The sequence below is a fragment of the Bos taurus genome, chromosome 29 (genome assembly GCF_002263795.3).
Source record: "Bos taurus isolate L1 Dominette 01449 registration number 42190680 breed Hereford chromosome 29, ARS-UCD2.0, whole genome shotgun sequence".
NCBI classification, from domain to species: domain Eukaryota; kingdom Metazoa; phylum Chordata; class Mammalia; order Artiodactyla; family Bovidae; genus Bos; species Bos taurus.
The window spans coordinates 34,590,401-34,616,810 of record NC_037356.1 but is presented as its reverse complement, the minus strand read 5'-3'; the positions used below and the strand labels follow the sequence as shown (position 1 = coordinate 34,616,810).

The following is a 26,410-nucleotide window of genomic DNA, read 5'->3' as shown; positions in this document are numbered from 1 at the left end:
ACAGAGAATGAGATGGCTGGATGGCATCACCGACTCGATGGACATGAGTTTGAATGAACTCCAGGAGTTGGTGTTGGACAGGGAGGCCTGGTATGCTGCAATTCATGGGGTCGCAAAGAGTCCGACACGACTGAGTGACTGAACTGAACTGAGACCAGTTAGGCTTACACCACAGTCCTGGCCCTCCTGCTCCTGTGGCTCTAATATTAGTTCTGATTTCAAAGTGTTGACAGTGTTGGAAGATTGTTCTGCATTGGCCAGCCAGGACCCTGAGTGGAGGCATGAACCACAGTTTAGTTCTCAAAGCCCTTGGTGTGCTGTCCTGGGTGAGTTCCACACACAGTCAACGGTGAGCCTGAGATTGCTCACAAGCTTCATGTGAGCTCCCTTGTCTCTGAGATTTCCCCCCACAGGCTGGCTCCCTGGGTCCCCCTTCCTTACCTGCATCTTAGAAAGCAGAAGCCTTAGCTCCCGTGAATGTCTCTTACTTCCTGTGACTGCAAGTCAAACCGCAGGGCAAAGCAGGGAAAGAGAAGAGAAAACTATAACTTAAATTCCTTCTGTTCTTCTGAACACAGTTCCCTTAGTATTCCCTTAGTACCGCGGGTCCCAGAGAAGGTCTGGCTTGTTTTGCTGTTTTGTCTTCAATTTTAGGTGGCCTCTGAGATTGCTACCATTGCTTCTGGACTTTAGCTTCAGGACTGAGGTTTACCACAGGGCAAGGAGAGGGGGAAAAAGAACAAAACAAGTAACAAAAACAAAAAATAATGTCTCTCCATCTTGAAAGTTTTCCCTTTCCTTTCCTCGGACCAAAAAGCTAGGGTTTATCATGTTTTTTCCGTTAGCATCCTCTACGCAGTTTTAGATTCTGGCTGCTCTGAGTCAAGCCAAGAAAGAGGAAGAAAAATACCAAGAAATTTACCTCTGTGGTATTCTTCATACAAGTTTCGATTCTCCCCTTCATGTACCTTCTATTCTTTACTTTTCAGAGTCCTCAGGTTTTTAAAAATGTTTCTTTTCTAGTTGTAAGAAGCAGGAGAGATCAGGTGAAGTGTGTTTGTGTGTGTATGCTCAGTCACTTTAGTCGTGTGTGATTCTTTGCAACCCCACGGACTGTAGCCCACCAGGCTCCTCTGTCTATAGGATTCTCCAGGCAAGAATACTGGTGTGGGTTGCCATGTCCTACTCCAGGGAATCTTCCCAATCCAGGAATCAAATCCAATTTAATGTGATTTGAGTCTCTTAAGTCTCCTGCATTGACAGGCTGATTTTTTACTTCTAGCGCCACCTGGGAAGCCCCAGGTAAAGTATGTTTACTCCATCTTAACTGGGACTATGAATGCTGTCATCAGAATTGATGATACTGACAATAACTAATTAAATCAGTCCAGCTTTTTATTATCACTATGTTTGTATGACTTTAAACGATATCTATGAACAGACATCCCCACCGTCCTGTCTTTGATAAACCATCGATGTAGGAAAATGGAAGCTGGGAATAATAGGAAATGGGACTACAGAGTCAGGTATGTATGTCATACCCCTTAAATTATAGGGGAGGCACAGGGTTTAAAAAGATGCAGTCCAGAATTTCCATGGCAGAGCAAGGATACGAAAAAAGAATCAAATACACTGTAGCCTCCAGTGGACACGACCTGTCTGTAGGGGAATCCACTCCCCCAGACCCAGGATATCAGTGGTGGGAGGCAAATCTCCCAGAAGAGCGGAGGAAGTCAGAGATTGTGCTAAGCAGGTCCAGTGTGCAGAAGGAAGGGTCTGAAAGAGTGTGGAGGTGCGGCAGAGGAAGCAGTTTAGGAAACAGCGTGGCCTAGGGACAACAGGGAACAGGAGGCAGCTGGAGAGGTCAGACACTTCCATCAGGAGACATGCGCGTCAGGGGCCAGGGGACTGCAGCTCATGGCCAAGTCCCGTCTACCTACTGTTTTTTGTGTGCCCTGCAAGAATGTCTTCTTATGTTTTTAAATAGCTGAATGTCCATCAAAAGAAGAGGAATCGTTTGTGACACAGTAAGATGATGTGACATGAAAATGTTGTGCATAATCCACTTTGCTGGAATCCTCTCCTTCTGGCTCTTTCTCGTGGCTTCTTTTGAGTGACAGTGTCAGAGTTCAGAAGTCCCTGCACAGGTAGTATGGCCTCAAATATTTGGGACGTCTCAAATATTTGCCACATGGTCAAAAAAAGTGTGCTGACCCTGTTCTAGAGGCTCGGTGATGAGAGCCTCACAGAGAAGGGAGGTTCCTTGGGCTGATGCTGGGGTCTTCAAGGCATCACAGAACACTCAGGTGAGGTCTGGGAGTCAGCTGTGCCCACAGGCTTCATACAAACCTGGCTATGGCCAAGTCCTCCCATGGGGCTGGCAGTGGCTTTGAGCTCTGATGAGAACAGAGCAGTTGTGGGGGCGAGCTTCTGATTTACCTGAACTACTGAGTGACTGTCTCCAGCAGACACCTTTGGTTCTCCCTGCTTTCTCTGTTTAACGTGTTATTTTATCATCTGCTTATGCTCCGTCTCTCTCTGCCCCTTTCTTCACCAGTTGCTGACTTTACTGGTTGATCCACGAGCTCCCATCCACCCCTCCCCTGCACCATGGAAGGTGCCAGCAGTCAGGTTGTAGATGTGGTCTGCTGAAGAAGAGAATTAGAACAGAAAGAAAGAATAACTTGTTGTCCCCCAGTTACAGGTGTTAGATTTTTCACTTCAAGGACCAATGTCATCAAACAAAAGTATTCCTCTACCCAGATCTTGGGGTTGTGGGAAAGGAAAAGAGTGACTAGGTTGGAAAGAAACCAGGGGGGTGGGAGTTAACGCCATCTAAGCAGAGCAGCTGAGGAGAGGCAGAGAGGGAAAGAACGCAGTGCCCTCAGGGCAGGCAGAGCACAGGGCTCCAGAGGAGGAAGGGGCTTGGGGAGGTCACGTGCATCTCTGTGCACTATAGGTGTCAACCACCGTGAAGCAGGTGCCGAGGTGTCTCAGGGAGGTTTTGATGCGCCAGCATGGTTTTGCCCTATTAGGTCAAGTTCAAGTTCAAGCCCTTGCTTGCATCCACATCCCGGTTGCCAGCTTCCATTCCTTGCCTATAGCTCTCATCATCACGCCTGTTAGTGTTTCTGCTGTGGAGGCTGCCGGTGTCTCTGCAGAGGCACGTTTTGTGTGGACGGTAGCACTTTTTCCCTGCCTGCCCATCCCAGGAAGGTAGAGAGCCTAGTCACGTTCCGTGCAATCATTCCACTGCTAATTGCATATAGACAGAGCTGAATCACCAAGCTGATTCCACTCGGGAAAAAATGCAACCCAATTGATGATGCCATAAGAAGACTCTCTGAGACACTTCTGATTAGACACTTCTGAAACCCGCTGCATCCTAACTCATTCAGAGGAAGCAGGGGCCTTAGCTACAAGAGCTTTTAATGAGGGGTATTTGTGGAGATGGACAAACCAAGCTCTTTTCTTATTCACTCCAGGTCTAGCTTGATGGAGGCTTTTTAGTTCCCCCTTAGGAAATGTGCAATAAAATTATTTAACCTTAGGAGATTAGGACACATAAAGGACACTCTTTATGTGTCTAGTTCTGTATCAAAAGAAATAATAAATTTAAAAGATATCTGCTGGTTTCTTAAAAGTCACCAAAGAAGGTTTGAATAGTTCATTACAAGAGCCAGACTAGTCACCAGAATTATAGTCAGTTATTTCATTCATTCAGTCTTGACCATATAATCATTTGATGACTTCTGTGTGTTCAATGCTGCTCTACATATTGGAGCTAAAGATAAATAAAATACCCTTCTGTCTTATAAATTTGAGGGGGGTAAACACATGCAACTACATAACAATGCACTGTGATTGGTGCAACACTGGAAGCAAATAAATGAATAAATAAATAAACTGTAGAGAGGAGGTAAGGAATTTTGATTGCAAGAAAGGGTTCCCAAAGGAGTGATATCTAAGATGGTTTTGAAGGCGAAAAGGGAGAGGATGCAAAGCACGGATGAACAGCTCAGTTTGTAGGAACTTCATGGTACATCTAGTGGGTGGGGGGAGAAAGGAGCTGGAACAGAAGACTCTAAAGACATGGATGAGAGCCAGCTCAGAAAGAGCAGTGGAGCAGGACAAGGGGTTAAGATTGGGGGAGGTGAGTTTTGTTTTTTTGTGTGTGTTGTAATCATTTGGGGATCAATACTAAATATAATAACCTGGAGGAAGGGGTAACAGTGGAGAAGGGGTTGTAATAATCCAGAGTAGGTAACTGGGATTGAATTAACACAGTTAACAGTATGAGAGAAAGAAGAAAATGGATTTGTTGATGGGAGGGAAGGAATGAGTGAAAAAGTAGGAATCAAATGTGACTCTATTTTATCCTGGGAGACTGGGGAGGAAGCCCCACCACCAGCAGAGATTAGCAGATGCTGGGTGAGAGCAGGTTTGAGGGGTGAGATGATGGTTCAGCCCGGGGTATCTGGGAGGCACATGAGGGGCGTTTCCCTGGCAGTTTCAGAGACAAAAGTCAGCAGATCGTCCTGGGATGCTGACATGGACATGGAAATCGGGAGTAGAGCTGGTCATTTAAACTGTAGACATGGGATTCAGAGTATACATTGACCAAGGGGACGAGATAGAGGAGAGCTGAGGAGGGGGGCACTTGAAAGATGCCATCAAATTGCCAAATTGCTCCTAGAATCTGTTCCTTCTGACTCTTTTAGATCCTCCTTTTGTGAAGGATCTAAAAACAATTTGCTCAAGTTCTCTCATACAATTCTCAGACCCAACCTAGGAAGGAGGAATAAAAGCATTTCCACATGTCACTAACAAGGGAACTGGGGCTCAGCAGTTTACTCAAGGCTGCGTAATTCCTAAGAGAAAGAGCCATAATGAGGGCTCAGAAGCACCGAGTTTGTTCTGACAAATCATGGTCGTCTTGTTTTCTTACATTGTGCTCCATCCACACGCAGGTGTGCACGCCTGTGTTTAGATTTTGTGTGAGATGAAGAGAGATGGAAGGAAACCTTAGCAGTGGAGCTGATGAAAGAGTAAATGAGCTCCTCTTTTTCCTGCACCTCTCTTCACTTCTGCGTGACGGGATTGAAGGCCCACCTGTGTGTGGAGTTCCACTCAGAGCTGAGGAGGGAGGCGGTCCCAGACAGCCAGGCAGGGTCGTGCACGCATCTCAGCCAGTGTGATTCGGTAGCAGGCAGATTTGGTGGTGGGTAGATTTTGAGAACTATTTGCAAAGATTATTATGTTATGTTAAATATGTTCAAAAGTGATAGTGAAAGTGGCTAAGTCGTGTCCAAGTCTTTGCAACCCCATGGACCACATAGTCCGTGGAATTCTTCAGGCCAAGATACTGGAATGGATAGCCATTCCCTCCTCCAGGGGATCCTCCCAACCCAGGGATCGAACCCAGGTCTCCCACATTGCAGGCTGATTCTTACCAGCTGAGCCACCAGGGAAGCCCTAAATATGTTCAAAGGCTATAATCAAATTTAGTATAAACAAAGGTTTTCACCATGCCTCCCTTTCTCCCTGGACCCAAATAATCCTACATCCTCAGGCTTCCTCTTACCCTGGTGGGTGGCCTGTGTCCCCATCTCCTCCCTGGGCCAGCTGGAAGTGCAAGCTGGCATTTCCAGCTCCAGCATTGATGACCCTTGCAGCTTTCCCTCAGGATCCGATCTGAATTTATTCATTAGATTATTTTAACTATAGATCTGATCCCATCCTGGGCTTTCTTCTCTCTCCCTTCCCCGAAGCGGGCATGTTTTCACAGCCTGTTTGCTTGGTACGTCACCAATGCTCCCTCCGTGTCCAGCAGGCCTCTCGTTGGCCTCCAGTGGTCGTGGGTCTCAGGGAGAAAACAGATCCCCACCCACTACACTGCGTTCCTCCTACGTCTGGGTGGGAGGAAAATTCCTCTTGTTTAGTGAACAAAGCACCGCTCAGATCTGCATGCCTATTCTTCAAAAGGATGATTTATAAGTTACTTCACTTTCCATCCTCTACAAAATATTTAACATATACACAAGGCTGTGCTTTACTCCTAGGGTTATTCCTTTTTCCGATCATCAGTTATATTTTAAAGAGTTTTCTCATTTTTCTTTGTAAGACTGGGGGTTGATAGAGACTTGGTTCCGTGCAGTCACTGTTGGATGAACCGCAGGACCATAGAGGGGGCAATATGAATCTTTCTGGGTCCTGTGCTCGTTTTAGACCCCTCTTCAGAAAGAAATAGAATCTCTTGTTAAAACACACACGCACACATACAGAGGCTTACGTGCATGATGTCATTTCCTGAGCTTCAGAAACCCCTAGGGTTGGAGTTCTAGTTTTAAGATAAAAAATCCTGCTCTTAATCCAGAAACCATCATCATGGCTAAAGCACAGACACCCCTGCTTTCCCAAGGCAACTCAGGACCGAGTGGCTCCAGTGACGCCCTGCAAGTGGACTTCTGACCATTTGTGTGCATAATAGAGCCCGGAACCTTAACCCATTAAGAATCTTTTTTAAAAAATCCATTAAATTAATCTGGACAAGGGTTTTCAAAGCAACTTCAAATTCCGCAGCCCTCATTCCTGGCTTATATCTCTAGGGATTTAGAAAAAGAACGCAAACAGCCGACGTTCGAGGTAATACGACACTGCGGAGTTCTATATTTATCCCCTATCAATGTCTTTCAGATCAAATTGGCTGAGTTTACAAATCAAAAGCTGATTCCTTCATTTATTTTATTTATTTATTTATTTATTTTTAGCAGCCATCAGCTGCACCATTGCAAACATCCAGGTTCCAGACATCAAGCTGCAAACTCTAAACCTCCAGCTGTATGTTTTCTGACTTTGAAACCATCCCCCATAATAGAGGGTCTGCATGCAAACCTGAGCTAGGGGTCCTCGTGAAAAGGCAGGCAACAGAGGGACACAGATCCCCAAGAGCCCAGCCGGCTGCTGGAGCTGGGTCTGCAAAAACAGCTTGTTGTTAAGAGAAGGGATGGGCCTCGGAGATACATGGGACCTGGTGTGGTGGAATGCAAAGGGGTCATTTTCATATAATTGTGCTTTGGTTGTAGCTCCTCCTTAATACAAATGTAAAGATGATTCCCAGAAAGAGTCCCACTTTAAAAATTAAGGGAATTCTCTTTTCTTTTTATATATCCATAAAATATATTTCATGTATGCATATTCATATGTTTTCACAAGCATACATTTGGTTTCAACTGTCACATGTGTTCTTAAGATATGTCAGGATCTATCCAAGTGTTTTGCTCTTACATTTGTCTCTAGATAGGTAGGTATGCAGATAGATTGATAGATATATAGATGATAGATACGGTGTTAGATGGATGATACATAGATAAGTAGATAGATTGATAGGTTGATAGGGTGATAGGCATGCAATTTACAGTTGAATCAATTTATGTAAATTTAATTGGATTCTAATTACGTCTTTGTGATGGAATCAGCCTAATAGGCTAGTTTGAAGGTTGCGGGGACTCCCTCGTCTGTGTGGAGACACTGTGAGAAATGATGAGGTGTTTCCCAGGTCTACGAGAGGTCCGCCAGCGGTGGTGACGACTCTGAGCCTGGCAGGCGGGCACGGGCAGGGACTGCAGCTCCTTCTCCCCAGTACCCAATGCGGATGCGTTTAGGGAGGGCTCCTTTCCTGTAATGGGAGCCAGAGACTCAGGAAAACTCATCCCACCCCACTCCCCAGCACTGGGCCCTGTGTTTGATGCATAACATTCTCATCAACGGTTTGAAGCTGTACCTCAATGCAAGAGCAGGAAGAATCCAGAACTTTTCTCTGAAGAGATATTTGACATTCACTCATTCTTAGAGAGACTGTTAGACTCTCCATTCTACCAGCCAGGCTATCTGCATCCAAAGAAAAGTTCAAGAAAAATACATACGTGTGTGTGTGTGTGTGTGTGTGCACATGTACACATGCTCAGTCATGTTTGACTCTTCATGACCCCAAGGACTGAGCCACGCCAGGCTCCTCTGTCCATGGGATTTTCCAGGCAAGAGCACTGAAGTGGGTTGCCATTTCCTCCTCCAGGGGATCTTTCCAACCCAGGAGGATTGAACCCATGTCTCCTATATTAGCAGGTAGGTTCTTTACCACTGAGCCACCTGGGAAGCTTCTAATGTGTGCGTGTGTGTGTGTATGTATGTATGTATACACATGTTGGTGGGGGGGCAGCACTTCTCAGGTGGCTATGTGGGTAATCTCCAACATGGTAATTGCCAGTGCAGGAGATTTAAGAGATGCGGGTTTGATCCCTAGGTTGGGAAAATGACCTGGAGAAGGAAATGGCAGTCCACTCCAGTATTCTTGCCTGGAGAATCCCATGGACTGAGGAGCCTGGCAGGCTTTAGTCCATAGGGTGGCAAAGAGTAGGATACGCCTGAAGCAACTTAGCATGCACCCACGTGTATATATGTATGTTCTTGTATTCTTAGCTGTGAAATTAGAGACATTTCTCAAGCCCCGAGTTGGTCTCACATGGGCTATACAGCTGCACCTGCCTTCTTAGAAGAAAGGATCCCCAGGAATTGTAACCTTTGTAAATAAATCAATCAAGACTTTGATTTTCTAAATCAAAATCTCCTAATTTAAGAGAACAAGAGTAGAACTTTCCAGTCCCAGGATCTGTGGTGCATCATTTGTAAAGTTATTATGATTCAGTCCCCCTGGAAAAGCAGAGGTCTGGTCATTCTTTCATTTTCTCATTGAGATGCTCCTGTATCAAGGACCTGGAGTATTCCAATATGCTCATGTCAGTTGTGGGTTAGTATGGGTAATCACGAGAGCTGCTGGTTGGTCAGAGGTTACCGTGTGCTGAGTACTTGACTATACTTATTGAATACTCACAACCACCCTATACGGTGGTGTCATTTTCTCATTTTAAAGAAGAGGAATCAGAAGAATGGAGAGTGAGCCATCAGCTAGGATGACCTCAGGGGCCAATGTGCAAACATGGGAACTCACCCCTGCCCACAGTGCGGCGGAGGCCAGTGGGGCTAAGACCTGAGATCAACGCTTCAACCATTTTGCTCCAGCTGAATACCAGTCCCTCGGAAGCTCTCCTGTGTCTATTACTCAGCAGTAACAAACATTGCATTAATATTTAGAAATGACTTTTGACACTGGTCATCTCCCCCTGTCACAGCAGATGTGGCTTTTGTCTGGAGCCCACGAGCCCCCAGCCTAATCCCACAGCCCCAGGATTCCCCCAGCGCCAGGTTAAGATGGCCCTGAGGGCCCATCTCCATGCCTAGAGACCCCAGCTTTACCTCTTGTTAGTCCTCGGAGGCCCCCTCCATGCAGCCCCCCACCACTGCCTCTTCAGGCTGAGGTAGAGTGAGGGTCTGCTATAAGGGTTCTTGGCTGAAGCCTGGGAGCCCCAGGATGCTCTGAGTTCTCAGCAAGAGTGGCGGAGGGGGTTGAGGAGGCTTCCTTGCTGCATCGGCAGCTGCTGACTCTGGATCACACAGCAGCCTCGCCCACCTCTAATGTCTTCCCTGAACACATCTTCTCTAGTTCCGCCCTTGCCACTTCCTCCTTCAGATCTCAGACAAGCCCTCTGGCTTTTGAGGGCTGATGTTGAGGGTACCAACCATGCTTCTATCACCACGTGTTTGCAGACCAGACCTCCCAGCACCTGAGCAAAACCATGGCTTCCTCCATCAAAGCACAGAACTTCCCATGCTGCTCAGCTCAAAATCAAGACACCTTGGAGGGACACCCTCTTACCTGTCCTGTAAAGAGCTCTCCCCAAAGCCCAGTCGGCATTGAACAGGAACTTCCTGATGCAAATCAAAAGGGAGGAGGGAACCAGAGTCTAGAGGACTAGTTTAGGACTAGACGAATCTTCCCAGGTGGGCTTTCCCTGGTGGCTTAGCTGGTAAAGCATCTGCCTGCAATGCAGGAGACCTGGGATCAAGCCCTGGGTTGGGAAGATCCCCTTGAGAAGGGAACGGCTACCCACTCCAGTATTCTGGTCTGGAGAATTCCAGGTACTGTGTAGTCCATGGGGTCACAAAGAGTCGGACATGATTGAGTGACATTCACTTTCAGACAATCTAGAGGATGAATCTAGGACTAGTCACAGAATTTGAGATAATTTTTTAAACGATTCCCAATTTGGAATTCTAGAACCCTATGCTTTTTTTTCTCTTAGTTTCTGAGGTCCAGTGATTTTTTATTTCAACTCATATTTATGCCATAAAAATATTAAGCAAGGAGACAGCTGTGCCTTCTTCTCCTCTCCAATAGCTGCAGCTGTTCTTGACAAGTGTTTCTCGGGTGAGATAAAAATGATAACCATGGCTATTATTATTTTCAGTTATACAGATTTCAAAGCCCAATTTATGAACTCGGAAACTTGGGGTTTCTTTTCCAAAGGAATATTACTTACACAGGGCAGTTTTTGTCCTTCTGTGGGTTATAAACTTCTGAGCTTAAGTCCTCCGAAGAGTATGAAGCTTCTTCGGAGCTTCAGGAAATGAAATCCAACTTGCTTCCTTTCCCTAATTGGATTGTCAGAGTCCACTTAATGAAATAGTTCTGTTCCTGAAAAGTTAGTTGCAAAACAAATTCTGTTAGATAAATCACATTGCCTCATTGATCTCCATTTTTAAATAAAGGATGCATTTCCCAAGGAAATAACTGGCCCCAAGATTAAATATAAATTATACTAAACCCTCGATAAAACTTTTAAAATCACATATTTAAAGAAAGGCTATTGTTAGAATACTAGGGGGTGATGATATTTTTTAAAGTCAGGAAGTACAAATACTTTTCCAGGAACAGTTACCAAAGGTGGTGCTGTTTGGGAACAGAGTGAATGGATAAGGGCAATATGATACATATATACCTTGGAATATTATTCAGCCATAAAAAGGAGCAAAATTGAGTCATTTGTAGAGATGTGGACGGACCTAGAGACTGCCATACAAAGTGAAGCCAGTCAGAAAGAGAAAAGCAGGTATTGTATATTAATGCATATAGATGGAAACTAGAAAAAGGGTACAGATGAACCTACTTTTAGGACAGAAATAGAAACGCAAATGTTGAGAACAGACTTATAGACACAGTGGGGGCAGGGGAGGACAGGATGAATCGGGAAAGTAGTGTTGACATACACACACTACCATGTGTAAAATAAGTAGCCAGTGGAAGGCTGCTGCACAGCACAGGGAGCTCAGCACGGCGCTCGGCGATGACCTCAAGGGCTGGGGTAGGGGAAGGGTGGCAGGGGAGGCTCCAGAGGGAACGGATATATGCGTGCTTAAAGCTGATCCCTGGGCCAGGAAGATCCCCTGGTGAAGGGATAGGCTATCCATTCCAGTATTCTTGGGCTTCCCTGGTGGTTCAGATAGATGGTAAAAATCCACCACCTGTGATGTGGGAGACCCAGGTTCGATCCCTGCATTGGGAAGGTCCCCTGAAGCAGAGTATGGCAACCCATTCTAGTATGGGAATCCCCATGGACAGAGGAGCCTGGTGGGCTACAGTCCACGGGGTCACAAAGAGTCGGAATGGATTGAGCGAGGAAGCACAGCACAGCATAGCTGATTCACGTTGTGTACGGGAAAACCAACGCAACATTATAAAACAATTATTCTCCAATTAAAATAAAATTAATAACATAGAAGCAATAAATAAAAAGAAAAAAGAGGTTCACAAACTTCCAATTATGTAAACTACATCTTGAGTGCCTTGAAAGCCAGAAATGCCCAAGACATGGTCCCTGCTGTTAAAGAGCTTCAATTACATGGGAAATAAAGCCAGTGCACAAGGCATAAAACCACCATTAGAAAACACTCATAGCTGCGGGATTAATAGGTGTGGGCGCCATCCTGTGACCTAGTGTGCTGCCTCTGTCCACATGTGTGATCCTGGACTCGTCTGAGCTTCAGTTCCCCACATGAAAAATACAGGACTGACCTAGATCCCTAATTCCCAAAGTTGAGTATACATGAGAGTTTTTAGAACTCCTCATCCCAGGAGATCCTGATTCATTAGGTATGACTGGCAACTAAAATTCTCTATTCAAACAATGATTCTATGCAATTCTATTGACATCAGCCTCTGTCCTGCCTCTGTGGATCTGTTTTCTTTTTGTCTCCAATATTTTTATAAGTTCTCCATTTGAGCGACAAAGCACTGATCATTTCATAGCCAGAATACAGATGCTATTAAAGGAAAACTTTCCTTGAATCATTAACTCTATAAATTCAGATTTCAGTTAATTTTTTTTTCTTTTCTGTTTGCTTGTTTAAGTAGTACTGATGGTTACCTCATTTCTGGTGATTCAGAGTTTTATTTGTTATCTATGTGTATGCATGTATGTTTAGTCGCTAAGTCATCTCTGACTCTTTGTGACCCCATGGACTGTAGCCCGTCAGGCTCCTCTGTCCATTGGATTTCCAGGTAAGAATACTGGAGTGGGTTTGGCATTTCCTTCTCCAGGGCATCTTCCTGGAACAGGGATCAAATCTGTGTCCTCTGCATCGGCATGCAGGTTCTTTACCACTGAGCCACCTGGGAAACCCATATATGTATATATACACTAGCTTTCTCTTTGGTTTTGATATTTTTGCTTCTAATTGAGAAAAAGTATATGAGGAGAAAGGTGAAAAATATGACAATGAAAGCTAAAATGTGTAAAGCATTTTAATCTATACATATTAATTTTCACATACCTTACCCAATTTAATTAGGAAGTGTAGGGACTTCTGCTTTATTGATTATGCCAAAGCCTTTGACTGTGTAGATCACAGCAAACTGTGGACAATTCTTCAAGAGATGGGAATACCAGACCACCTTACCTGCCTCCTGAGAAATCTTTATGTAGGTCAGGAAGCAACAGTTAGAACTGGACATGGAACAACAGACTGGATCCAAATTGGGAAAGGAGTACATCAAGGCTGTATATTGTCACCCTGCTTATTTAACTTACATGAAGAGTACATCATCTGAAATGCCAAGTTGGATGAAGCACAAGCTGGAATCAAGATTGCTGGGAGAAATATCAATAACCTCAGATACACGGATGACACCACACTTATGGCAGAAATTGAAGAGGAATTGAAGAGACTCTTGATGAAAGTGAAAGAGGAGAGTGAAAAGCTGGTTTAAAACACAACATTCAAAAAACCAAGATCATGGCATCCAGTCCTGTCACTTCATGGCAAATAGATGGGAAACAATGGAAATGGTGACAGACTTTATTTTCTTGGACTCCAAAATCACTGAAGATGGTGACTTCAGCCATGAAATTAAAGGACACTTGCTCCTTGGAAGAAAAGCTACGGCCAAACTGGACAGCATATTAAAAAGCAGAGATATTACTTTGCCAATAAAGGTCTGTCTAGTCAAGGCTATATTTTTTCCAGTAGTCATGTATGGATGTGAGAGTTGGACTATAAAGAAAGCTGAGCACCAAAGAATTGATGATTTCAAACTGTGGTGTTGGAGAAGACTCTTGAGAGACCCTTGGACTGCAAGGAGCTCCAACCAGTCCATCCTGAAGAAGATCAGCCCTGCATTTTCGTTGGAAGGACTGATGCTAAAGCTGAAACTCCAATACTTTGGCCACCTGATTCAAAGAAGTGACTTATTGGAAAAGACCCTGATGCTTGGAAAGATTGAAGGCAGGAAGAGAAGGGGAACAACAGAAGATGAGATGGTTGGATGGCATCACTGACTCGACGGACATGAGTTTGAGCAGGCTCCGGGAGTTGGTGATGGACAGGGAAGCCTGGTATGCTACAGTCCGTGGGGTCACAAAGAGTCGGACACGACTAAGCAATTGAACTGAACTGAACTGTAGGGACTTCGCTGGCAATCCAGTGGTTAAGACTTTGCCTTCTGTTGCAGAGTCGTCCAATGCATGTGGTGTGGGTTCAGTCACTGGTCAGGGAGTTAATATCCCGCGTGCCTCAAGGCCAAAAAGCCAAAACAGGCAAGGGAAACAATATTGTAACAAATTCAATGACTGTACTTTTTCTCTAATTCTCCGTTTGTTCTAGAGAACACAGGTTAGTCAAATTAAGCTTCCTTGGTTTTTGCAGGATGACGTTAGCGTAATTCTCTTCCTCCGGTAATACAGATGTAGGTCAGTAGGAAACATACACTTTGCCCAAATCTTAAACTATCCAGCTTCCTTCCCTACATAAAATTGCCTGATATTAATATTGTAAATTTCACATAAAGTAGCACAATGTTCCCACAAAAAACTTGAGAATTAATATTTTTTTTTACTATGATTGCCCTAATATTTACATACTTGCATTTCACCCTATGGCAATATCCCCCTCTCTGCCTCAACTTCTCCATTTGGATGTTCCTATAACAAGTTCCTATAACAATGTAGGAGACCTGGGTTCGATCCCTAGGTCGGGAAGATCCCCTGGAGAAGGAAATGGCAACTCACTCCAGTATTCATGCCTGGAAAATCCCATGGACCAAGGAGCCTGGTGGGCTACAGTCCATGGGGTTACAAAGAGTCGGACACGACTGACTGACTTCATACTTCATACATAACAAGTTCATCGGAGTTTGGTTCCTGTATGTCTTACTGTGGTCGCACAAGAACCTGTTTGATTGGTAGAATTAAACCAGATGCGTGATCTGTGGTTGGAGAGAACAAGGGACCCGGGAACCCTGAGTCGTTTTGTTTCCTTGCTTTGATGGTGTCATCGCAGCCTCCCAGGAGATCTGAGGTCCTACCAGCCACTGTCCTGACACTGGAGCTCAATCCAGAAACAGCTCACCAGAGCTAATTTATTTCCTAATGCTACAGCACTGTTAATTTATAAATTACACTGGTAATTCGAGCTATTATTAATTTCAGATGGTGTAGGGCAAGCCTAATTAAAATATGACACCAATTGCCACACATATGTACCAAGGACCACCATTTAAAATTAATGGGAATATTAAGTGTGACACGAGTGTCCGCGATGCTCTGCACAGTAATTACAGCGTCTAGCGGGGAAGATCTGACACGTGTAGGCTCACGGTGGGTGCAAGTAAACAACCACGACGTAAAAGGGAGCGCGAGCTCTCCATTCAAGCCTCTTCTCCGCATTTCCTCCACCCTTCATCAGTTCAAGGTTGGTGCTCTTTCCCCTGAAGATGCTTAGGGAGCAGTGACAGACAATTAAGGCCACTGTGACAATTAAGGCCACTGTGCTTACTGGTGGGGACCATGAGTCTCTATGGGCTAATGTTGACTGTCGTCTCAGACTCTGGACTTTGGGGCCCTGCCTGCTACTTTCAGCGTGCTCTTGGTTCTTCCCGTGAATTTATTAACACTTGCTTGCCTGCTGTGATAGATGCTGTCCGCAAGCAATACAGGCGGGGAGCTCCTGTACGTGTATACCACAGGTTTCATAGGGCAGAAAGACACCTGGGGGATGCTCAAGTTGGACTAGGTCTGGATGATGACAGACTTATCAAGACCCAGGAGTGCTGGCCCCTCTGGGCAGGCAGTGGTTCTTCTGTGTACGAGAGCTGTTTTCTTCTATGTCATTGTCATCACTCTTGCTATTAACCGTTATAAAAATGGTGATCTTAGCAATGTCACTTAACAAATACAAGCATTGTTTACATGTTATTGTTGTTCAGGCGCCCAGTCATGTCCGACTCTCTGTGACCTCATGAACTGCACCACGCCAGGCCTCCCTGTCCATCACCAGCTCCCGGAGTTTGCCCAAGTTCATATCCATTGCATCGGTGATGCCATCCAGCCATCTCATCCTCTGATGCCCTCTTCTCCTTATTTACATACCACGCACATAAGTCTTTGTATGACATCAGTTTCTTTTTATTGTCATATTTATTTTCTGCATCACAGATACAGGCAGCATTATGGAGAGGTTTTATGCCCTGGGGGAAGGACTGTGCCTCTTCCCTCCCCCTCAGAATGGGCCCCCCACACTGTGTTAACAGCCCTGATCCTCTGAGTCTGGACCTCCAGGAAAATCATAAGATAACTGTATAGTGCTTTCAAAGTGGGTTTCAAAGTGCTTTCATGTAATCGGCTTATCATTTGTTCCTCCAGACATCCCGGTGTGCTCTGTGATGACCTAGAGGGGTCATCCTAGGTCATCCCCCATCCCTAGAGGGGTGGGATGGGGGTGCCTATCTCAGACCCAGAGCCTGACTGCTTGGTGAGATTCGGGGAGGGTGAACATTGACATTATTCATCACTTACTGAGGACCGGCAATTCTCCAGACTATGTGCTTGGTCCGGGTGGGAGCATTGTACCTGGTCTGCTGGGGAACCGAGGACAAGCTACTGATGTAAGAGGCAGAAGGGAGGCGGGCAGGGGAACTGGCTTCCGTCCTGAGAATCTGAACTGAGAATAAGCACAGCGCTCTGCAGACGTAGCCGCTCCACACTTGGTTTGCTAAGTTTGTGCCTTCAGTGTTTTTCCTCCTATTTCCTCACCCCTTCTCCTGCAGCTGTGGGCTTTGTGAGTGAAGACGAATACCTGGAAATCCAGGGCATCACCCGGGAGCAGTCGGGGTACTATGAGTGCAGCGCCTCCAACGACGTGGCAGCCCCGGTGGTGCGGAGAGTCAAGGTCACCGTGAACTGTAAGTAGTCTCAGGCGCACCCACCCAGCACCTTTGGGAGGTGCTGCCCTCCTGGCCACAGAGAGAGCTGGACCACAGTGCCAGCCGTGACTCGGGGCGGGAAATGGGGCAGCCTCGCTGTCCATTTTCTGCTTTCAAGAGCAACAGTTCTAAACTCTTAAAGAAAATAAATGGGTGCTGAAAGTAATTTTATATAATCCAAAACTTGACTTAGAGTCCTAAAAGATCATTACATGGCATTCAATGCATAATTTATACAAGCTTGTCTTTGAATCCCAATTTTTACTCATAATGTCACCAAGCTTCTCATTCTCTGGACAGTCATCTCCTTAATAGGGAGCAAAAATAAAAAGCACATGTATGGAAGAAATATTATAACTTATGTTTATGGTATACTTATGTTATCTTATCCTCTTCTAGTTATGTATGTTGATTGACATGGTATACATTCACAATTGAACTATATATAGATAAACCTACACATATCCAATATGAGAGGGTATATCTCATACCTATGTTTTGCTAATAGAGGTGCTGCTTCTGCTGCTAAGTCGCTTCAGTTGTGTCCGACTCTGTGCGACCCCAGAGACGGCAGCCCACCAGGCTCCCCTGTCCCTGGGATTCTCCAGGCAAGAACACTGGAGTGGGTTGCCATGAACCCCAAAAGCTGGAGGCCACTTCTCTGGACTCGTCCTCTTCCTTCACCAACCCAATTCTCTCTGACATTGATGCTGCTTAATGTCCCTGCTCCCTCATGCATTCTCTCTAGGTTCCCCGTTAGGTCCCCTGACTCAGGTCTCTAGGACATCCGGAAAGTTTTCCCAGCTGTGCTGATTTCAGATGTTCTTAGGACAGAATAGAACCCAAGAGTCAAACCAGCAGACAAGAAGAGTTTCTCCTTCCAAACTTGGGTGGGGTTGGACATAGAGGAAGAATACCTTGGTGTGATGTTTACTCCTTCTTTACTTTAATATGTTGATTCATGTCACAATCTGAGCCTAATTAACACAAAGCACCTGAAGAATCAAGGAAACAGGTGAAGCAATCATGCCATTTTTGTGCCCTACCCCAATTTCTGTTTAAAGTGACATAATTCACAGTTAATAAAGATTAACCTAAACAGTAAGGAGATGTAAGAGAAGGGGAAAACCTATGTAGGGAAATAAGAGAAGTCTATGGGTAAATCAGCACATGGTGTTTATAGCCTGAGGTGGTCAGATGCGGGTCCAGGATTTGGCTTTGAGGTGCAAAAGCAAAGAGAGGAAACATCATTGGGTTTGAGGTTTATGTCCATAAAATAAAAGTGAATTTGTCGCTTGGGAGAAGCACTGCTTTTTTCTGGTGCTGAGACTTGAAAAATAATTTCACTTGAAGGTCTCTATAAATAGAGCATGACAAGCATCACTTGAAATGGCCATGCAATGGCTGGCTGTGGCTCCTTTCCATAACGCATTTCGTGCAACTGTCGGCATGACAGGGGTGGTTTGGCAAAGACTCGGGATGAAAGCAGCCGGAGTACTTAAGTATAGTTGTTCTGGCTGTGTTCATGGGTCCGGGAAGAACACCTCCAAGAATGACAGATCTGTGTATCCCCCAGGCAATTCTCCATGACTATTATTTCTTGCAACTGAGTTTTCGATGGGAACTGAATAGCTCAAGCTTATATACTCTGGCATAAACCTGGTGTGCAGAACATCTATAGGGCTAGATTAAAGGTACTATCAAGCCATGGGGCATGCGGTGGATGGCGTTGGCTATCTCCTGTGAAAGTGGAAAAGTGTAAACGGGAAATAGGCCTAGATGCCTGCTCATCCCACTGGCGTCCAAGGGGAGCGGAGGCAGTGCACGCGAGCCTTTCCCTGGTGATGCGGGATGGCTTCATTCTCCGGCACTCCGTGGAGACCAGAGTTAGAGTGGGGCCTGGAGAACACAGCAAAGGGGGCATTAAAGATGCTGTCGAATGTCCTCTCTTTGTAGATCCTCCATACATTTCAGAAGCTAAGGGGACCGGCGTGCCTGTGGGACAGAAGGGGACCCTGCAGTGCGAAGCCTCCGCGGTTCCCTCGGCGGAATTCCAGTGGTACAAGGACGACAAAAGGTAAGACTCCCTTCCCCTCTCCCTTCCCCAAGAAGGAGGAAGCTCTTCCAGGCCCCTGGTTCCACACGGACGCAAATGGATTCCTGCAAAGTCCTCTCTCGAACTCCTCCTGCCTATGAAGGAGAAACAGAACCCAGACCAGTCTCGTCTTGACATGAATGAACTTCAGCTGTGTTTGTAATGCTGCCATGCAGAACTATCACTCGCCAGTCAACGAGCCTAAGAAAAACTATTCTTTAGGAAAATGAACTGTCAAAGGAAAGACCACCAGGAGCCCTGGAAAGCCTGTGAATTTTTTATAGGCCTGGGAAATAAGTGTTCTGCCTGCAGCTATTTTTAACACATTCTCAGGCTTGCATTAAGGCGTCAGGAGTGCTCCCGGTGCTGAGTTAGCTGCGGCCGAGGACTCGGGTTCCATTCCAGATGCGCTCAGTGGTGGTGCAGGGACGTGTCCGTGACTCGACTTGGCGCTCCTTTGTACAGAGCTTGCACTCTCATGGCAGGAGAAAAGACAAGGGCCTCCCCGTCCCCTCCTATTGTCGCAGCTGCCATCCGGGTGTTTGCCGTGATTCACTGAAGTTTGTCACCGAGAGGAGTTATCAAATGGCACGTTAGCACAGGGTTCAGCAGCTCCGAAAGCCAGGCAATTACTGCCATCAAAGAGCTATTTTAAGGTGGATGAACAGCAATTGATGGGCAAGAGCTGTCCACGGTCAGAACCCAACTTGGTGAAGATGGGAGGGGGCAATGCAGGGTCCTGAGGTGTATGTGGGGTATGGGAGGGAGAAGGAGTGACGAGCCTGAGAAGCTGAGGGAAAAAGCCACAAAACGGGCAACTTTGGGAAGGAGAGAGGGTGAGCAACTCCAGGGCAAGACGCAGATTGAGAACGACGCAGCTGCTGCCCGCAGGACTCAACATCCCCAGTGGCTGGGGCTCTTTACTCAAGAGGCCAGTGTTCACGGCAACACTAGGTACAGTAGCCAAGATGTGCCCACTGACAGATGAATGGATAAAGAAGATGTGGTACGTATATACAATGGAATATTAGCCAGCCATAAAACAGCATGAAATAATGCCATTTACAGCAACTTGGATGGACCTGGAGGTTATCATAGTGAGTGAAGTGAAACAAAAAGACAAATACCATATGCTATCACTTATATATGGGATCTAAAATATGACAAATGAACTTATTTACAAGATAGAAACAAACTCACAGATATAGAAATCAAACGTGGTTATCACAGGGGGAAGGGAGGAAGGGAGATAAATTAGGAGTTTGGGATTCACAGATACACATTGCTGTTGCTGCTGCTGCTGCTAAGTCGCTCAGTCGTGTCCAACTCTTAGCGACCCCATGGACGGCAGCCCACCAGGCTCCCCCGTCCCTGGGATTCTCCAGGCAAGAACACTGGAGTGGGTTGCCATTTCCTTCTCCAATGCATGAAAGGGAAAAGTGAGAGTGAATTCGCTCAGTCGTGTCTGACTCTTAGCGACCCCATAGACTGCAGCCCACCAGGCTCCTCTGTCCATCGGATTCTCCAGGCAGGAGTACTGGAGTGGGGTGCCATTGTCTTCTCCGACACACTACTGTTAAATATATATAAAAGAGATTCAACAAGGGAAGGACCTGCTGTATAATAGTACAGGGAACTATATTCAACATTTGGTAATAACCTATAAGAGGAGAGAGTCTGCAAAAGAATATATATATATATGTGTGTGTGTGTGTGTGTGTGTGTGTGTGTGTGTATGAATGTATAACTAACTCACTTTGCAGTACACTTGAAGTTAACATGACGCTGTAAATCAACTATACTTCAATAAAAAATAAAGTTAGGGCCTTCCCTGGTGGTCCAGCGGTTAGGACTCTGCTTCCACTGCAGGGTGTGCAGAGTTGACCCCTAGTCTGGGAATAACATCCCGCGTGCCACATGGGGCAGCCAGATTTTTTTTTTTTTACTTTACAATATTGTATTGGTTTGGCCAGTCAGCACCAAGAACCCCTCTAGTCTCTAACTTTGTTTACAACCAAGTCACTTAGTCAGAAGTTCCACTGTGGCTCATTATAATCCTTCCAAGTGAGAAGCACTACTTTTTGTTCTTAAGCGCCAATTCTGGCAGCAACTTGGGTGCACCGTTTTCATCTAGCCCATTTTGTATATGTATGTACTGAGACAGATTGAGTAAAAGCAGACTCAGAAAGAGATTAGAAGAAATAACTGGCTTTTCCCCTTTTTCCCAAAAATTCATAATTAAGCAGAAGGGAATGGTATTTTCCCAATAAATAAACATGGGTATCTTTCTTCAAAATCCTGCTTCATTTCTCCATCCATTTTATCTTTTCTTTTATACTAAGAATAAAACTGAGACGTGAAAGTCCAATATCAGAAAACATAGCAAAAAAAACAGAAATCGGTTGAGCTCCAGGGTAAATTCCTGAACTTTCAATGGTTCAGATCTTCAAGGAAATTAATCAGCTACATCCTGTTTTTCTAATCCTTGATGGGATGAAAATGCAAGCAAAATGTGGAGGAAACAAAATCTTAAAAGACGTGGAGGAAAGATTAGCCCTTAGGCAGTGGCCAATGGTGGGCATACGAAGGGCGAGCTCAGCTCTGCACAGCTGCTGTATCACAGGGAGGGGGCTGTGGGCTTCACTTAGGACAAGAGAGCCCAACTGACAGCGTCTCCATGGGCAGGGGGCTTTCAGAGCCCTGGGCTCAGGCAGCTCTGAGTCCTCTGTCTGAGCCCTTCTCCAGGCAGCTCCTTTTCTCTCCTTTAGTTGATTCTGCTCAGTTTTTCTATTTGTTCTTCATTTATTTACCCCCTACCCCATGTTCTCCCATTGAATGGAGGTGTCTGTCCTCTGGACACCAGGCTCTTGAAGAGCATCTCTGCCTCTGAACTCTTGTCACTGCCTGTCCTTCCTGGACCACTGGCAGGTCACTCCTCCCGGGAGGTCTCCCAGGGAAGATGGCCCCCACTAGAGGGAAGGCCACCTCTGCTGCTGCTGCTGCTAAGTCACTTCAGTGGTGTCCGACTCTGTGTGACCCCATAGACGGCAGCCCACCAGGCTCCCCTGTCCCTGGGATTCTCCAGGCAAGAACACTGGAGTGGGTTGCCATTTCCTTCTCCAATGCATGAAAGTGAAAAGTGAAAAGTGAAAGTGAAGTTGCTCAGTCATTTCCGACTCTTATCAACCCCATGGACTGCAGCCTATCAGGCTCCTCTTTCCTTGGGATTTTCCAGGCAAGAGTACTGGAGTGGAGTGCCAAGGCCACCTCTAACCTAACTGATATCCCAGGTGAGATGAGCGGATTTCTGAGACCAATCAAAGTAAAGGAGTCCTTGTAATGGAGACAGGCAGTTTTCTCAGAATGCAGGGTAGACGTCTCTCTTGACTGCGTTCTAGTCACTCAGTGCCCGCCACCACCGTGTGTGCCATGGATCAAAGGGAGAGGAAAGGGAACCCTGTCCTTAATAAGGACCACTCATCTGTAGGGACTTGAATTCTTGAAAAGCATGAAGAAGCTGAAGCCTGGTAGTGATACTGAACTGGCCTCTGTACCCTGACACCAGATTGACTGTCTCACAGACAGAGTTTTGGGTGAAGAAGAGGAGAATAGCTTTATTGCTTTGCCAGGAAAAGGGGGTCACAGTGGGTTCATGCCCTCAAAACTTTGTGTCCCAACCTGGAGGGGATAATGGGGAGTTTTATAGTAATGGTTCTGAGAGGAGGGTGGGATCAGCTAGTGGACATTCTTCTGATTGGCTGATGGTGAGATAATCAGGGATCAGCAACATTAACATTTTGTACTTGTGGGCAGTTTGTAGTTAACTTTTCCCACCTGGTGGTGGTTTCAACATCTGCTAAACAACTCAAAGATATTATGTGTACGCCTTAAAGGGGAGAGGAGGGCATGGCAACACACTCCAGTATTCTTGCCTGGAGAATTCCATGGCCAGAGGAGCCTGGCAGGCTACAGTTCACGGGGTCACAGAGTTGGACACAACTGAAGCAACTTAGCACGCACACATCCCTTAACAGCCTCCCCAGTGTCCTTGAAGGGGAAACAAGACCCTGTCCCAAGGCTGTCCCATTGCTTCTTGGCTGCTTCTCCCCGTCTGGCATGCTGTCCCTTCCCTAATTTAGCAAGTGTTTGAACCTGTCCTTTGCAACTCAGGGAAGGCTAGGAGGCTGAATGAAACCTATTTCCTACAAACTAGAAAACTGAGGATACAGAAAGGCTTTGTGCACCAGAGCTCCACAGGGTCCTGCTCAGTTTCAGCACACCTGTCTCAGCATAGCTGTCTCAGTTTCAGACACCTCCATTCTGCCATTGCATGGAGGCGTCTGTCCTCTGTGGCACGTGGAACTGTGTGACCACACAGAGCATCAACCCAGAAGCTGCAAAATGCTGCCGAATACCACTGCCCGCCCTGCTCTGCTTTTAGCTAAAGACATTTCAGAGCTGTCAGCAAAGCCTGCTTTCTGGGCAAGTGTCTCTCCCCACTGCAGAGCTGAAATCTAATTCACAGCTTGGTCCCAATGTGACGACTTCCTCCCCAGCCCAGGGCTGGCTTCACAATGGCAAAAGGGATCAATAAGGTTGAGGAACGCAGAGAAGCCTCTGGCAGGTGGGCTGCAGAGCCTCCTGTGGACAGCATCCCCTGCAGGACAGCAACAGAACAAGCTGGAGATAGAACGGTGGCTTCTGGCTGCACAGCCAGACACCTCATTCCTTTCGGACTGTGCTCCCATTATAACAAAGTACGTGGACCCGGGCTGGTTCGCTGTCCCGCGTGTGGGAGAGATAAAAGCACCCAGATGAACATCTACAGGATGGAAAGCAGCACAGTTCCCACAGCCCCGCTCTGACTTCCCTGGAGACAGACGCTGGGTTGGGACAGAGGCCCGAATCCTGGTCTTCTCATCACAGCGGTCACAAGTCTTGGCGACGGAGAGAACCGTCCATTCGTCCTGCAGAGAGGACACCTTCAGAGAATGATACAGCAGCTGATGTCGCTGCCAAAACTGTCCTGTGGGCCAGGGGCAGGAAGGAGTTTGCAATGTCTCACTCCATGGAAATACATTATTTTGAATAACATTTTATGGTTTACAAAGCATTGTTTCATCATTGCCCTGCTGGGCTTTACTTTCTATTTCTGCCTGGAATATTGTCTTTCTCGGTTTGATGACTCCAGTACCAACGATTTGCCTCCATTTCTGCCCTGCGAACCCATTCCAACATGTGTCCACCTTGACATATTGTCCTGTCCACATGTCCTGCTCCAGCCAGGCCCTACACAGGCAGCCGAGCTTTTGGGATCACTCCCTGAGATCCTCCATTTAGAAGGATGGTTGTCCCCACTGGTGGTTATCTTTCCTGTAGCATAGACAGCTTCTAGGCAAGGAAGACAAATTATTTCAGGGAAACTAACAGTTTGGCTTAAAGCCTGTTCTCCGAAATAGGACATCCCAACGGTTTTTACAAAGACGAGTGCTGGTCTCATGATTTCCATGAAGACATGCAGGTTCAATAGGAATTGCTCCTAACAGCCTCCAAAGAAGGAGAAGGTGGCCCCACCCACCACCGAAGCAGTTTTTCCTTTCCCTCTCTGTCTGCCCCGTAATAGTGTCTGCATTTGTAACAAGTGTGTCTGGCTGTCCTCCCCACCTCTCTCCCTGGCTTTTATCAGTGGGCCCCAGCCGCTGGTCTCAGCCCTTAAGGCACGCTGGACTCCATGACGGGGTAAGACAGCCAGCGAGGTGGTCCTGGCCACCTGAGACCACATGCTCGGGCTTCTGTAATCACTCCCAGGATGAGATGCTCAAGTGCAATGGACACCCAGGCCCATCAGGGTCCCCTAGTGTGAAAACAGTCCCTGATTCTTTTATCCTGATCAGGGCCCAAGATAAATGACTCTCTGCAGAATGTCTCAAGTTCTTCAGGGACAGTGTTACTACCAGGTGCATGAAAAACTTTGCTCTTTCAAACCTGTCGGGTTTTTCTCCTGTTTGAAGACTAGGTTCTTCATTTTCATGGTTGCCGCCATCATCATCTTCATCAATAACATCAATTATCCAGCACCTACTGCTCGGATCCTGTGGGGCTGAATGGCACACAGCTGGTGCATTGTATTTGTTGAAGGCACCTGCCTTCAGAGAACTTCAATAACTGCACAGAGAGATGAAGATCTGCATTGTGCCAAGCATGTCTCTGGGCACAGACATAAAACAGAGAAATGTAATTATGTGTGCCATGGTGGCGAACTTGTTGTGTGGTTGAGTGGGAAAAAAAATGGGATTATAGTGATGCCAGAAAGGGGGAAGAGGGAAGATCACTAATTCCAGAGTTTTTCTTCTTCCTCGTGAGGAAAAATACATATAACCATCCCCTTTTTCCTCTCTTTTCGGTCTGTCTCTTGTTTGTCTCAGGCTGGTTGAAGGAAAGAAGGGGGTCAAAGTGGAAAACAGACCTTTCCTCTCAAAACTCATCTTCTTCAACGTCTCTGAACACGACTATGGGAACTACACGTGTGTGGCCTCCAACAAGCTGGGTCACACCAATGCCAGCATCACACTGTTCGGTGAGACGGAGCCCCACGCTGGATCACAAGGAGCGCGGTGGGGGGCGGGCAAGGAGGAGAGTCAGGAGTAGTTAGGCGGGGGTGGGTGAGAAGGACGGGATGAGGAGGGAGGGGGAGAGAGAGAAACAGTACACGTGTGAAAGGAGACACCGGGTTTCATCCTGTGCTAGAGGTCTGACACTGCAGGAAAGGGTTTGGGGGATACTGAAGTGATGTTGAACTTTCCCCCGCAGTATCTCCTTAACTGACCATGGGGATTGCAATCGCATCTAGTCAAGAACCCAGAGAGGAACATCCACTATTTCCATACTTCTTCCCTGGATGAGTGTGAAATGTTACCATTTCTGAAACTTTTTCTAGTCCTCAGGATATAAGAGAAACTGCATTGTATTGATAAAAGTAGACTCCTGTGGGCCTTGGGATCCTGAGTAATGTTAGTGTCAGAGGGAGAATTAACATAGCCAGTGGGTGTGTCTCTGGTTCTTCATTTGTGTCCTAGGGTGTTGTCTGGCTGCATTAAGATATTATCTGTCCTACCGAGCCACCATCTCGACAGAAGTCGCATAATCATTCATGCATTAATTCATTCAGTCACTCTTTATTGAAGGACTAATCTGGGCAAGGCAAGTTGCGGTGCCTTCATTGCACACCCGGCAACTATAAGGATGCCAGAAACAAGGGAAGGAGGCAAGTAAACAGACTTAGATCCCCAGGTCTCACGCTTCTTCGGGGAGAACAGTCACACAGACCTGAGCCTGGATGCCCGAGGGCCATCCTGCATCTCTGACGGGCTCCCTGCCCAGGAAGATGCAGACTGACCACACAGCCCATGGGTCTGCACACAGCCTTTGCGGGGGTGGGGGGGTGGGGGGTGGGAGGCACATCCCCCCAGGCTCCAGCAAGTACCTTAGCTTGGAATCCTTCAAATTTGTTCCTCGATCTCCCATGTCAACAAGCACTCTTGAGTGTCCTGGGGAGGGAAAGGTAAGGAAGCTAGCAGATCATTGGCAGGAGCCTAAACCCCTTTATTCTGAGAACTCCCAGATAACCCCAGAGTTCCATAAAGCACCCCTCACCCCCTGCCCAC

The 26,410-nt window shown here is 46.4% G+C and overlaps 1 protein-coding gene across 8 annotated transcripts in view; it reads left to right on the top strand.

The window, feature by feature from the left end:
- NTM (neurotrimin) overlaps window positions 1-26,410 on the top strand; it is a 964,639-nt gene that overhangs the window by 923,591 nt on the left and 14,638 nt on the right. For 7 of the 8 annotated variants that reach the window (XM_024987209.2, XM_005226852.5, XM_024987210.2 and 4 more), the window contains 3 exons: window positions 16,496-16,630; window positions 18,608-18,728; window positions 25,172-25,323. In XM_024987209.2, coding sequence (XP_024842977.1) covers window positions 16,496-16,630; window positions 18,608-18,728; window positions 25,172-25,323 — 408 coding nt within the window. Of the gene's footprint in view, window positions 1-16,495; window positions 16,631-18,607; window positions 18,729-25,171; window positions 25,324-25,930; window positions 26,169-26,410 lie in introns of those variants that run through there. The other variant, XM_010820973.4, reaches the window with a different exon arrangement.